General features: G+C 34.3%; 3 protein-coding genes across 4 annotated transcripts; all 3 read right to left on the minus strand.

The window, feature by feature from the left end:
- Positions 1-2858: 2858 nt before the first annotated feature.
- LOC117914843 (major strawberry allergen Fra a 1-3-like) lies at positions 2859-4046 on the minus strand. Its single transcript, XM_034830341.1, has 2 exons — positions 3809-4046; positions 2859-3377 (listed from the first exon to the last, which is right to left on the minus strand). The coding sequence occupies exons 1-2, from the start codon at positions 3990-3992 to the stop codon at positions 3082-3084; spliced, it is 480 nt and encodes a 159-aa protein (XP_034686232.1). The 5' UTR covers positions 3993-4046; the 3' UTR covers positions 2859-3081.
- Positions 4047-5436: 1390 nt separating this feature from the next.
- LOC117914202 (major allergen Pru ar 1-like) lies at positions 5437-6510 on the minus strand. Of its 2 annotated transcripts, XM_034829431.1 has the most exons (3): positions 6370-6510; positions 6027-6210; positions 5437-5914 (listed from the first exon to the last, which is right to left on the minus strand). In XM_034829431.1, the coding sequence occupies exons 2-3, from the start codon at positions 6208-6210 to the stop codon at positions 5613-5615; spliced, it is 486 nt and encodes a 161-aa protein (XP_034685322.1). In that variant the 5' UTR covers positions 6370-6510; the 3' UTR covers positions 5437-5612. The 2 variants fall into 2 exon arrangements, with proteins under 2 accessions (XP_034685322.1, XP_034685321.1); XM_034829430.1 differs by having other exon boundaries at positions 6027-6510.
- A 2386-nt stretch (positions 6511-8896) lies between these two features.
- On the minus strand, positions 8897-9726 carry LOC117914082 (major allergen Pru ar 1-like). The gene is made up of 2 exons (XM_034829269.1): positions 9452-9726; positions 8897-9348 (listed from the first exon to the last, which is right to left on the minus strand). The coding sequence occupies exons 1-2, from the start codon at positions 9633-9635 to the stop codon at positions 9056-9058; spliced, it is 477 nt and encodes a 158-aa protein (XP_034685160.1). The 5' UTR covers positions 9636-9726; the 3' UTR covers positions 8897-9055.
- Positions 9727-14091: the final 4365 nt, after the last annotated feature.

Here is a 14091-nt window from a genome sequence, read left to right on the forward strand (position 1 = left end):
AGGAAGCCAGTAGCCTTATATGTTTGGCAAATTTTGAGATTTAGGTCTTGTGGGATTCAAGAAAAATTAACAGCAATTTTGTAGAAAAAAACCATGATGGTTTATTTTGAGGTGGTATTCACCCTATAGCTTTGAATGATCTTTATAAAAAGCCATGATGTCACCACTGAGGGTGTGAACTTGAGGACTCTGAAACTTTAGGTTTGATGTTTCACTCGTTTTGAAAATTTAATAGGATTTGCTTGAAAACGGTTCTTAAAAAAATAATTTTTGAAAACAATTTTTACTTATTTTAAAAAATAAATTTTCATATAAAAATATAAATATGAAAAATAGTTTATCCGGATTTTTCTCTATAAAGGCACTGTATATTCTTGTATAAAGGGAATGTTTTTTAAATATTTTTTATATTTTTAATTTTTCTCTAAAAATTCTACAAGGAATAAATGAAAGCACAATAACATTATAGAACAAATTTTTGAAAAACATGATTTTTATTTTATTTTATTTTTGTTTTTTCAAAATGTGCTTATTGAAGTTGGAAAATTGATATGAATGAGGTCATTTTGATTTTCTTCATTTGGTACCGCCCCTCTGGTTGGCCCATAAGAGAGAAGGGGGGGGGGGGGGGGGGGGGGGGGGGGGTGTGGTGATGTAGATGGGAACATACCCAAATATGCCTCTACGAAATTTGGCCATCTATCAATTCAATGGGTTGACTTCAGTGTGTAGATAAACATAGATTTACACTACAAGAACTTTTTTTTTCTATGATTGAAGCAGGCAATTTATAGTGCCTACAGCTACTGTGCTTTATGGAAAGTGAAACCTACTCTTGTTTTCAAGTGTAGGACATTGACTCGCTGCCTTGTATTTTCCAGGTCGTCTTCTTGGGGGAATATACGGTCTGGCTATGCATTCCCCAAATTATCTGTCGCACTTGGTTATAGTGGTAAAAGGCAGCCGACTGCAAAAAAGTGAAAAGGAAAGAACGCTCATCCCAATTCTCTCCCAATCATTGTTGCCGATGCCCATTGCGGATATATCACATTGCTGCATGGCAGGCCAGTCCATATTCATTACCTATTCGCTCAACGAAGGGCCTCTTCTGCAGGATTCTTAAAGAGTGAAGATGGGTTCTTTAAATCTGGAATCCTGGATGAAGACCAACAATACTCATGCTTTCTGGAGTGGACAAATGGGTGGAGCTCTTATGGAATTATAGCATTGTGATTTGGATTTGAAGGGTCTCATTGGGCCTCATTTTTCAGTTCTGTTGAGGCTCGGGCATTAGTAATCCCATCAGCATATTAGTTGCTGTGGGTGAGAGTGCGGCTAGTACTCTTTTATGGTACTTCAACATCACATCAGTCATGACCATTTCGAGTGTGGCTATTCCACGTATAACAATCTTGAAAGAGTACCTCTATAATCTTTTCCTTGGAAATAAACCTTAAACTCAAATATTTTATATAAGCCATATCTATGACTAGGCACCGAAAGCAAACTAGCCATCACCAACATCTCACTATACCATTTTATAAGATTTAATATCATATTCAACCTCATGAGTATCATGAGTCATCGTTCTATAACATTAGTCTCCTGATTTTTATCATCTTCAGGCTTATAGCCAAAATTTATATACACCTATTGATATTAGTGTACTCTTAACAATTGTTTGAGTTCATTTTTTTTAGCCCCGTATTGGTTCGGCGTTTGAACATCATGTCCCATAGAACAACATTTTTGCACATGTAACAAGTTCTTCCTAAAGGGCATTTATTTTCTAACTGAATTTGTAGTCTCCTTTGATGGTAGTGAAGTGTATAAAACTCTTCTAATCATTAGAGAGCGTTAGGATATATGTGAATTATATTAAAGCTCTTCTTCTTCCACAAGCTAGGAAAGTAATAGTTTTCATAAAAAGGTTTATAAGAAGAGATTTCAAAATGAATTTTCTTTAATATATCAAATGAATTTCTCTTATTTTTTGAAAGGTTTTTATCGAAAGATGTTACATCCATATGTTGACAACTGTAATAGATATATAAAAGAAGTGATTGTATTGTAGTGTGTACTTAGAAAAGGAGGATTCTTTCAACATTGAAAGAGAAAAAAAGTAGATAAGAGAATAATTCTTTTTTCCTAACTAATTTTGCTTTTATAAAATATTCATTGTTCTATATAATTTTTTCATATAAAACCATCCCGAAGTTGAATCCACTATCATCCATTTTATTCATCTCTAATCTAAATCCAAACAAACCTCTTTAAACGTTAAATCAAACCATATGCTTGAATTTCAATTTAGACACTGTAAAAACAAAGGAGACAATCATTAATAAGATTTTTAATACCAATTTGTTGGACTTGATATTAAAGACAAATAATAGTATGCTTTTGACACCACTCTACGAGTAAAAGCTTGAGATTTGATAGTAATATCCAACCCTTGTTTTACCTTTGCTACTTTTAGGCTTTAAGAAGTTCTCCAAATAAGGCTTCAAATAGAAATTTCATAGGTATATCTAAACATTGTTTTGCCTTTACTACTTTTAGGTTTCGAAAAGCACCCCTAAGGCTTAAGATAGAGATTCATATTCTCATTTTGATCCCAAACCTCTCCAATAGCATACCAACTGTAATTTTTTCTTCACATGAATTAAGATGCTTTTATGTTCTCTAGAATTTCACCTAACATCACCAAACTCATAATAACATATCCCCCTTAATTTTCAAACTAATCATTTCATTAACATGCAATATTTAATGAACTAATTATTGAATATTTTTCAATCATCATACAACTACGAAAAGATTACCCTCAACTTATATGGGTGTTGCCACTCCAACAATTCAAACAAAAAAATTCGTATTTCTTAGTTTTTTCATTTGTCAATAACATTACAATAGGGAAATTTAGAGGCAATTTTGGCCAAGGAAAAAAAGAAAAAAATTAAGGGTACATGTAATGAAGAATACAAAAAACCAGTATAAAGTATATAATAGAGAAAACATTGGACAACAAAGAAGTGACAATCAAATATGTGTGAATATGTATATAGAGGAAGATAGAAACTAAGCATAGACATGGGGATTCTCCAATAGATAGGCTTCCACAACTTTGTATATCCCCATAGCTCTAGCCTTACCAGCTTTTATCTCCTCTTCCTTAATCTCAAACTTTCCCTTGGTGTGATACTCGCTTGCCATCTTACAAATGCTACCTCCATCTGTTGCCTCAAACTTCACCTCATGAGCAATTGATTCAAGCTCCTCACCCAATACATCTCCCTCAATCATACGATACTTGCACACAAAATTCTCTTTGTCCAATTCTTCGATTTGGTGCTTCACGTATTTGAGATTGCTAGCTGCATGACAAGCCAAAAGAAACATATTTTAGGCTCTTGCTGTAATATTTCACATGGGATAGGGAAAAAAGTTTCTATTGCAATACATGTATGAGTTGCTTTTAATTATTTAAAAGCATTTTAAATTTGTGTGGGCTCATAAATAATACCTATACACGGTTGAGAGTGGATTGTTATAAATTGTTTCAAAGTAATTCTCAATCCTTATGGAAGTTTTAAAAGCCATGTGGGTTTATTGGACTTAGAGCGAATAATACCTACACATAGGGTTGAGACGAGGTTGTTACAAATAGTATTAGAGTTTGTTTAGCCTCGCAAAGAGTGTATGCCTATTTGGGGAAAAAGTTCCTAATGTTATATATATACAAACTGCTTTTAACTATTGAGCTTAAAACATATAATATCTATTCTTTTGATTTAAGATTACTGACCTTCGGTGAAGTTCACTTGTTCAATGGTTCCAGCTCCTCCATCTCCTTGGACAACATCGATGCTTCTTATGGTCTGGGGCAAGAGCTTTGGGATCAGGTTGTTGGAGTCTAGGATCAGGGCCTTGAAGATGCGAGAGGGGGCAATTGGGCATGTGAATTCTTGTGTGAAACTGGTGACACCCATGTTTTGGGAGAATATGAAAGCAATGGTCTTTGAAAATTGTGGGGATCTTCACCAGTTTGCAGTACTTATAGATTGGGTTTTAGGTGGTATGTGTTTGGCATGAATTCACAAAAGAGGAATTAATTGGAGATTCAACCTTCTGCCTCTCCGACTTTTGACTAAATACGCACTTATGCATATGCCACATGGGCGGCTTGACCTGAGGAACCAAGGTACCCACCCCATGTCTGCGATGGCAAGATACCTTTACATGTTCGCAGTATGGGCAAAAGTTCTAGTCAGATGTATACGCATATCCTTTCAATAGAATTGTAGATTTTCTTTCTTGATATCAGGTTTAGATCAAGTGTAGAATCACAAAAGCATATCTTATGCTGCTGGGGTTGTGTGACCCAGATGAAGTTTGGGTCCAGCGAAAGGAGAGAAAGCAAAAAGGGTTTAGACCTTTCAGACAAGAACTTTGAACAAGATAGATTTTGGATAAGTTAGGTTGGGTGGCTGCTGAGGTTGAGTCAAAAATGGCCAATTTGATAATTAGAACTACCACAAAAATTGGCCTAAGTTGTTTTATCATTCTTCCTTTTCCCCTTCAGAATCCAAGACCCTTCACACCAAACCAATCTATACTTAATTTTATTTCTAAGAGATCATAATCTTGCTCTGAAGGCAATGATGGGTGTTACCTGCTTTACTTTACCCAAAAAGTTCATGACTCTGGCTGCTCCTGCTAAAGATGTTCAAGCCTTTGGTACATGGTGAATGATGGAAAATCAAGATGGAATCCCAACAAAAGAAATCAACGCAGGAGATGAGATCCATCACCATGAAGAACATCGAACTAATTTCCACTGTGACCAAACAAACCCCTTATATCATTCTTCTTCTTTTCCCCATTAGAGGAGTCAATTCTCTCATCGTCACCACTGTGATAAAACCCTTGTTTTTATTTTGTGGTTTAATGAACCAGAGGGAGATCATAGTACCATATCATAGAAGGGTGCCTTGAGGTTCAATTGACTTGGAAAGAATCCTACTCTCTCTGTACCACAATCAAACCATTAAAGAGGAAACAGACAAAAACCTGAGAGAGATTCAGTTGATTGAGACCATAGATCAACATAACATGGGAACTCAATATCAACCTGGATAATGTGCATTTATATATGTTTAGATATGAAGATTGATCACATCAATGGCAGTTTTACTTATCTATCAGCTCTTTATCTTTCTTTCTGGAAATTTTATTATTCATCTCCCATTTGATTTCTCCGATCAATTCTCATATTTGGCATTGATAGGATGCCTATGGATTGAACTCCAATGAAAAAGTTCATAACAAGCAAAAAGATCATTAGATAAAAATGAAAACACTGCTAGATCTGCTGCTAAGACTTTTCTGCCTGCCATGAATTTGTCATTTGCAGAGCCACAAAACCAGAGCCCAGAGACAACATAACCCCATAACTTGGCAAAATTCACATACTGATTGTATTTTGCATTTTTCAAGACAAGAACCAAAAAAAAGAAAAAAAAGAAAAAAGAAAAAAGAAAAAAAAAAAGGTAGCTAAACATATTAGGAAAAAAAACACACAATTCTCAAAATAATCACAGAGGTTTTTTTCAAGTATAGGCGCGAGGGTGTGCCATGAGATAGGCTTCCAACACTTCATACATCCCAATTGCTCTGTCCTTGCCATGCTCTATGTCCTCTTCTCTGATCTCTACATCCCCTTTTGTTTTGTACACGCTTGTCAGATTACAAACACACCCCCCAAAACCATATGGCTCGAACTTCACATCATAAGTAATATATTCAATCTTGTCCATTATTAGGGCATCAGTCTCAAACATAGTGTATGTGCATGTGAGTTTCTCTTTGTCTAGTGCATCGATCCGATGCTTCATGTATGTTAAAGGACTAGCTGCATATTCCATCACAATCAAACATGTTTGTTAGTTATGTTATCATTGAATTATCTAATTCAAAGGCACTGAGTATATGTTGGAAAATTAGTATCTAGTACTTTTGCTGACCTTCAGTGAAGTTGATCTGTTTGATGCTCCCAACTTCTCCTTCCCCTTCAAGAAATTCAATGCTCTTAATGGATGAAAACATGAGCTTGGGGCAGAGGTTGTGGGAGTCTAGGATCAAGGCCTTGAACATCCTGCCTGGAGTGACATGAGTCGCATACTTTTGACTGAGTCTTATGACACCCATGTTCTTTTACAGAGTTGATTGAGAGGAATGGTATGGAGAGGATTGGGAGAAGGAGATGGAAGAGTTGTAGCTCAATGGGTGGGGATAGATTTCTTTTGGGAGGTGAAGATGAAGACTCTTATGTGTTTTTTTAACTAGTTAGCAACTTGAGACACCCATGTTCTTTTACAGAGTTGATTGAGAGGAATGGTATGGAGAGGATTGGGAGAAGGAGATGGAAGAGTTGTAGCTCAATGGGTGGGGATAGATTTCTTTTGAGAGGTGAAGATGAAGACTCTTATGTGTTTTTTTAACTAGTTAGCAACTTGAGATTAGGGTGGCTTGGGTTAAATATTGCTAATCCATGATTCAAAGTTCGATGCCGTTGCAATATTATAATGTTGGCCTCATCTTTTTCATTTCTGACCTGTTCAACATGCCAAGGAGAAATCTCCATATAAAAATCATCTCAGTGATCTATGGAGACATGAAACTTTCATACTTTAAGGGAATAAAAAAAAAAAGAAAAAGGAAAATAAGGAGAAGAATGTGCAGAAAGGAAAATAACAAATATCTTCAACCAACTCCTAAGGTTGGTCTCAAACAAAACTTTATACATTATGTTTTGTTTGAAAAATTGACTTTTAGGACTAACTTTATTAGAAAAAGGGAAAAATAGAGGGATAATTCTTTTTCCCCAAAAACAATTTGTGGGCCTTCATTGCTTTAGAAGAACCTCCTACAATGGGTGCGTTGCCAATGCATATGACTTGTGGTGGTCCGACTTTGAAAAGTAGCAATAATTATTAGAAAGGAAAATTATTGTTGGGCATGAATTACCTTGAAACATCACGTAACAGGTGCAATATTGCCATGGCATATGACTTGTGGTCGTTGTTAGGGTTTGGGCAGGGGTAACATGAGATAACCAGGCCCAGACCTATCCTTCCATGCTTTCAAAAATAAGGCCTAACCCACTTTGTGGGGCATATGTCCTTTAAAAAAGAAAACAAGCCCATTTGAATAGGCATCATATACTTGTAAGAGCTTGTAAACCTGGGAGTTGGGACCATGTAATTATCCCTTGAAGACTTTTATTTATTAGAAGTGGAGAAAAATCAAAATGAAATGATTATTATTTTTTTTTTGTGGGCCATGCGTGGGATTCTAGAATGAATAGTTGTGGTTTAAGGGGTAAGATTGATCTTAAAATGAAATTTCCATATCTTAAGAGAATGAATGTGACATTTGTTGACATTCAAGATACATTAATCTAGACTTGTATTCTTTGTTTTATTTTATTAGATAGGAGATTTGAATGGTTGCTAATATGTCACAACAAGTTTGAAAATTTGGAGATACTAAATAGGATTTGAGCCAAGAAGACCGGCATAGAGATAGACTCAAGTCTCACAGATTTTATGGATAATTTTCTTTGCTTCTAGGCAGTCTATGCCACAAGCCTTCCTGAAGAAGTTTTGCTTTATCTTCCTTGTGATTTTCTTCCATTCCTTTTATCTTCCCTTTTGTGATAATTGTAATTTGAAGAACACCTAGAAAATCAATTTCATTCAGGACAGCAATGAGAGAGCCAAAAGAAACATTAAAGAACAGGTCATGCCCATTTTTTAGGCTGAAAATATAACTAATAGATGAACCCAGAGATGAGCTGAACTTTTTTACAGTAATAGAATTAATGCATTTCCTTTGTAATCACAATGAAGAATAGATTCCTCAAGTCCCATGTTATCTTCTAGTATTATGGACTTGTTTAGTACCATAATCCATAAATTACAATGAAGCATCCTGTTCTTGAGAAAATAGGCAAAATAGGGAAGTTCACACTGTAGGGCTCACATAGCTCACAGGCTTGAATGGTCTATGTATTCCCTGGAATATTAATGGAAAAAGATGTGGACCCTTGTGATTAATACAATTGGGATGTGTTTGGTGTTGCAATTAAACAGGCATGTGAATCCACAATTTATCAGTTCATGGCCCTGAGGAAACAGTTGGGAATAGTGGCCCAAATTATGTCAAAAGTCACCATCATCAAATCAGTGCACAGATTTTGTCTTTTCTGGTTGATTTCTTTTCTCAAAAAAAAAAAAAAGTTTCACTAGATTAGTAGAAAACATGGCCATAGTTTGGAGTATGTTTCCTACGGCCCAGAGTATCTGGTGGCCATCACAGGCTTAATGTTTTTGGTGAGGTAACCAGTTCTCTAGCTGGTAATGGCTTCCGTTAAGACATAATAGCAGTCCTCTAATCAATTGAATCAATCCTGCTCTATAAGGTCTGGATTTTCAGGAATGTGACGTGTTCTTCTGGATTGATTCATGTTGTAAAATAGATACAGCACAGATCTACATATATATGAAGGGATTTCATCTGGTCATTAGTATTATGAAGACTCAGGAAGTGTATGATAATCTCAGCCAAGTGGTGGAATAGAGAAAATGCTCAAGTTTTCTATACTACTTTAGAAGCTAAAGGGCTTGACAATTCATCACTATCCTAATTATGTCTTGGAACAGTAAGGCAAAGTTAGATTCACGAGTCATACTTTAGATTCTTCTCTGATATGTTAAAGCTGTGAAAGAATAGGTACACATTCTTAGCAGTTTTAATTAAATTCGAACTTTCTAATTAGAACTTTCTAGAGTTCAGTCCAACAAGAAAGAATAGTAGATCAAAATTATCAATATGGAGCAAATCAAATTTGAATATCAGGTTGATAGAGCTTTTATTTATCAGGCCAGAGTGGCAGATTTGATGGAAGGAAAACAAAAAGGCAGCAAGCAACAAGTGATTAAGTGGAGGAGAAGCAATACAGGTTCGAAACTCTCAACAGGATGCATTAGGCTCAGGCATCAGGATTAGCTAAGAGGTAGGCTTCCACAGCCTTGAAGACAGCTGCTGCCTTTTCTTTGCCATCCTTGATTTCCTCTTCTTTGATCTCCACACCGGGTTTGGTATGATACTCGCTCACATTCTTGCTCTTGCATCCCCCATCAGGACTGGCCTCAAATGAAATCTCGTAACTTATATATTCAATCTTGTCCATCAAAGCATCACCTTCAATCAAAGTATACTTGTAGATCATCTTCTCTTTGTCTAGTTCATCAATCCTATGCTTCACATATTTGAATTGGCTACCTGCATAGAGAGCAAAAATTCAAACATCTTTGGTTAGTACAATTTTATATATGTGAGTAAATTAAGACCATATGCTAGTGAAAATTTATGTAAAGTAGCTAGCCTTCAGCAAAGTTCAGCTGCTTGATGGTTCCAGGGCCTCCATTGCCTTCCACTGTTTCGATACTTTTAATGGCCTGAGGGACGACCTTGGGCAAAAGGGAGTCAGCCTCAAGGATCAGGGCCTTGAAGAGTCGTGGTGCAGGGACAGGACTAGTGAGCTCATCAGTGTAAGTGACAACACCCATGCTCTCCTTATAGTCTTGGAAATGATCAGAGGGAGAACCAAGGAGATGGATCAATGGAAATTGGAAAACTTTGGAGCGAGTGAGATGGTGAAGACTACTAGAGGTGGTATTTGTAGATTGAGGAGTGGGTTATGCGTAAATGCTCTGCATTAATTACCATGAAATACCTTATAGAAAGCCATCATTTTTAGGTGCATATCAGTATGGTGGATCAGTTCTAAGGACCTATGTCTCAGTTACTGCAAGTCATGACTGGGAATTTAGGTACAATTTGTCCTTTGACTGATAAAGCACAAAAAAATTGAACTACCAAGATATTTTTATCTGATCTTTGAATTGAAACTGAGCCAGAAAATGCAAATGATTTCCATTGTTTTTACTTGCCAGAGAAAGCATAGTCTCCTGAGAATGGGTTAGAAAGAAGAATACAAGACATTTAGTCCCAAATGTGCTCAGAATATTCTCAACCTTACCTGTAGATTAAATTTCATGGGATATTTAAGGGTGCCTTAATTCGAAGAGAACCAACAAAAGTATATTAATCTAAGTCATAATTAAGTTAAAAGTAAGAATATCAGAAGGCAAGAGACACCAACAAAAATGCCAGAAGATGATGCATAGTGTGACATATTCAAGAGGCTTACACCTCTATCTTCAATGTCACTCTTGTAGCTGATTTTAATTGAGGTCGTTGGAGATTTATACTGCTTCCAACCAACAAATTAAATAATGGAAGATTGGTCTTCTATGTGTACCACAAAAAAAAAAAAAAAAAAAAAAATAGAGAAGGAAAGAAAGAAAAACAATGCTATGGGGGTAATCCTATGATGTAATGATCAATGTATTAAGATAAATTGTTCTTTGTTACTAGCTTCTTGTGGAATGGCTGCATCTCAATTCAATTTTTTTAGGAAGATTACAAACAAAGGAACTGCCCTCGTAAATAGCCGAAGTATGTGGTAGAATTTAATTTTCTAACAAGGCTCATGCCCTTTTGTTGCCTTAAATCTTTCATTTTCTACTTCCATCTTCACTCCTGCGGATGTCTCTTTGAGATCTGGAGATTCAGTCAAGGAGATATTTTCAAAGCTAGTCATTTGGGGTGGCCACCCATTTCACCCAACAGAAATATTCTCCAAACTGGGATAGACACAAACTGACCCAACACCAATGGCATCTTCATTTCTGGGTTTATATATATATATATATAATAGGGCCTATTGCATTTAAGGCTAGCCAAGAAGGACAGATTGAAGATATTTACCCATGCCCAATTTGTAACACAAAGTCTTCACCTTATATTAATAAGGATAGAAGCCCACAAGGGGCCCTTCAAGATATGTTATTGCATTCTAATTATAGATCTAGTATATTAAATATATAAGTCCTTTGATTACCCATGGCCAGTTTGTAACACAAAGTCTTCACCTTATATTAATAAGGATAGAAGCCCACAAGGGGGCCTTCAAGATATGTTATTGCATTCTAATTATAGATCTAGTATATTAAATATGTAAGTCCTTATCAAAGGATAAGCTCCATCAGAAACACAAAGTCAACAGTTAATGTATGTGGTGTATATTCAAAACTGCCAGCAGAGATTTTTGGCAATGTCAAAAACCTCTCCGTGCTTCTTAAAATTTACAAGTGATAATGATATACTTAAAACACATATCTACAAAATCAAGATAACCCCCCAGATTTATAGGTTTAGGAACGACCTCTTTTCTTAGTGGATGTGAGATATCACAGTTAGTCAAAAACACGTTGATTTTCATACCAGGTTGGGGAACAGGTTGTTACAAAATAGTATCAGAACCAATCCTTAAATCTAAGGTAAATATAATGACTGATCTTCACAATTCCATGGGACATGATGTAAAGGTCCTATTTGTATTAAGGTGATTATGATAATCTACATTGGTTAAGGAGAAGACATCCCATCATTATATATCGTTTTAAAATTATGATGATGAATCCTTCAATCATCAATGAATCCTTCAACCAGTCTTTGATATCCTTCCCAATGGCATGACAAGTTCACTCTTTTCATATTTCTATTGTTTAAAGTGGAATAGTTACATTCTATATTTTTAATAATTATTGAATTTATTTGATGATTTTTATATGTTCAAGTAACTTGTATTATGCAGTAAAAGATATTAGTGAAACTAATGAAGGATCCACCTTTCAAGTTGTTCACACTTCATATCAAGAGACCTTCAAAGAAGTGTAGTTGCCTGTGCTTTTCTTCACTGGTTGACTCTGGATGAGTAAATTCTCCCTCGGTTCTTTCCCCTATATTACAAAGCAAGACTGCCAAAAATTCTATCCGCCCTTTTGGCTGTTTAGATTTATATTTTAATTTGGAACTAGTTGCAAAAAAAGTCCAATAGACTAAGCAAATACATAATTTTAATTAATCAAATAAACAATTAATTAAGAATAAATTTTAATATATATAGATAGATAGATAAATATTTTCCTTATTGGGTTTGAAGCCAAATTCAAGTATGAATAAATATTTTGGTCATCTTCCTGAATCATGCCCAATTACTGGTTTAATGAAAAGTTGATCTTCATTGTATTTATTAGATCCATACAACAACCAGTGCTCTTCATTCCAATCAAACATTACAAGCCAAGTTCAATAATCACACACCCACAAAACTCTTATTACCAAGTCGGAGGGTTTCACTACAAGAAAAAAAGGGAATAATGACGCTTTTTAAGTGTCAAGGAAGGCAAAAGATGACGCTTCCCACAAGTGTCATCTCCTAGCCTGTCATTATAGGTTTCAATCAACAATGACACTTCTAAGGAGCGCCATCTTTGATTTTATGTTTTCTATGACACTTCTAACAAGTGTCGTCTTTGATTAATATTAACAATGACACTTCTAAAAGCGTCATCTCTAAGTGTTTTCTATTAAAGAATTTTTACAAAATTATCAATCTTGACACTTATAGAAGTGTCATCTTTGACTTATTTTAAGAATGACACCTATAAAAATGTCATTTTTGAACATGTTCTAATAAAAAAATGATTTTATTTTTTATTAAAATAATGAATTTCCTATAATTAAATTAAAGAAAAAACAATTTTACACCATAAAATTGAATAAAACTTTACCAATTAAAATTTCCAAAAACTAATATACAATTACCTAATCTAAGCAATTAATATAACTACTTATATAATGATTACACACAAATTGTTGGACTATAATTTACAATTCTTTTAATATAAGAACAAAAGCTAAGGAAAAAAACCATTAAAATAAACCATAATATGCAAAAACCTAATTCAACCTCCTAATGAGTTCAATCACGTAATCTTCATGATTTTTGGAATCACTTTCTTCAACGTGACAATTTTCTTCTTTTGACACCTTGAAGATCATATTGATTTCATTTGCAACCTGTAAACAAAAGAAGAAGAAAAAAAACCTTTAAATTATACATATAACAACCAATAAACATTATTGAAACTATGACCTTCATAGAATTAATTTAGACTACTCAAGCTTGCTCACTAACCTAAACTTTAAAGTTAAAAATAAAAATAAAATAAATAAATAATTTTCATTGTTGTACCATATTATGCTTCCACTTGGTTTACTTTGGTAATATTCTAAAAGTACAAAATTATTGAATAAACATTTAAGTCAATTCCTAAGATTTATGTTTTTCTAATTTACTACAACCTGGATTATCATTCTTTAACACAGAGAATTATTTTAATAATGGAAAAAAATGTGTGAAAAGGAAGAGAGGTCCTTGAGCTCCTAAAATTAGGAGTATCTCAACTTCAATGAACTTTAAGAAATGGTTGACTGGAAATTCTAATAGATGGAAATACACCCCACAAAAAGCATTGAAAAGCTAAACTTAGAAAGAAAATAACATTACCTTAACATTTATACTAATAAGTGGATGGATCAAAATACATATTGTTCCATGGAAAAAATAAAAGTACTAGAGTTATGCTATACAATCATCATGAGATTATACTATAAGAGACATGATTTTAAAAACATTAAAAAGTTCATAAGATAATTAAGTTGATGAAAAAGTAAGTCATATATGAGAACTATGAAATTAATATATAATTAAATAGCTTATAAGACTATATGTATGATATAGAAAATCTTATCTTGAAAGTCGTAATAGAAAAACAATTTTCATTCTATAATGTGAACAAAAATTTATACTTCAAAGAGTTGAGAATAAAAAAAACAAATAAAATTTTAGAAGACATCCTTAGCAAAGAAAAAGGGTAAAACATAATAAGATACTGAGATCTTCTTGTCTCTATAATACAACTATCTTTGATGTTTACAATATATTTTGGAAAATTCGAGATGTAAATAAAATAACTCAATACTAAATACTAAAAATTAGCCCACTCATCTTAGTTGTTACATGCATTTTTGATGCAACCTGGATGTCAATTC

The sequence above is a fragment of the Vitis riparia genome, chromosome 5 (genome assembly GCF_004353265.1).
Source record: "Vitis riparia cultivar Riparia Gloire de Montpellier isolate 1030 chromosome 5, EGFV_Vit.rip_1.0, whole genome shotgun sequence".
Classification (NCBI taxonomy): Eukaryota; Viridiplantae; Streptophyta; class Magnoliopsida; order Vitales; family Vitaceae; genus Vitis; species Vitis riparia.

Coding starts and splice junctions, on each gene's coding strand:
- LOC117914082 (XM_034829269.1), bottom strand. CDS start 9,635: ATGGGTGTTGTCACTTACACTGATGAGCTCACTAGTCCTGTCCCTGCA. Junction 9,349..9,451: donor GCAGCTGAACTTTGCTGAAG/GCTAGCTACTTT, acceptor CTCTCTATGCAG/GTAGCCAATTCAAATATGTG.
- LOC117914843 (XM_034830341.1), bottom strand. CDS start 3,992: ATGGGTGTCACCAGTTTCACACAAGAATTCACATGCCCAATTGCCCCC. Junction 3,378..3,808: donor ACAAGTGAACTTCACCGAAG/GTCAGTAATCTT, acceptor CTTGTCATGCAG/CTAGCAATCTCAAATACGTG.
- LOC117914202 (XM_034829431.1), bottom strand. CDS start 6,210: ATGGGTGTCATAAGACTCAGTCAAAAGTATGCGACTCATGTCACTCCA. Junction 5,915..6,026: donor ACAGATCAACTTCACTGAAG/GTCAGCAAAAGT, acceptor TGGAATATGCAG/CTAGTCCTTTAACATACATG.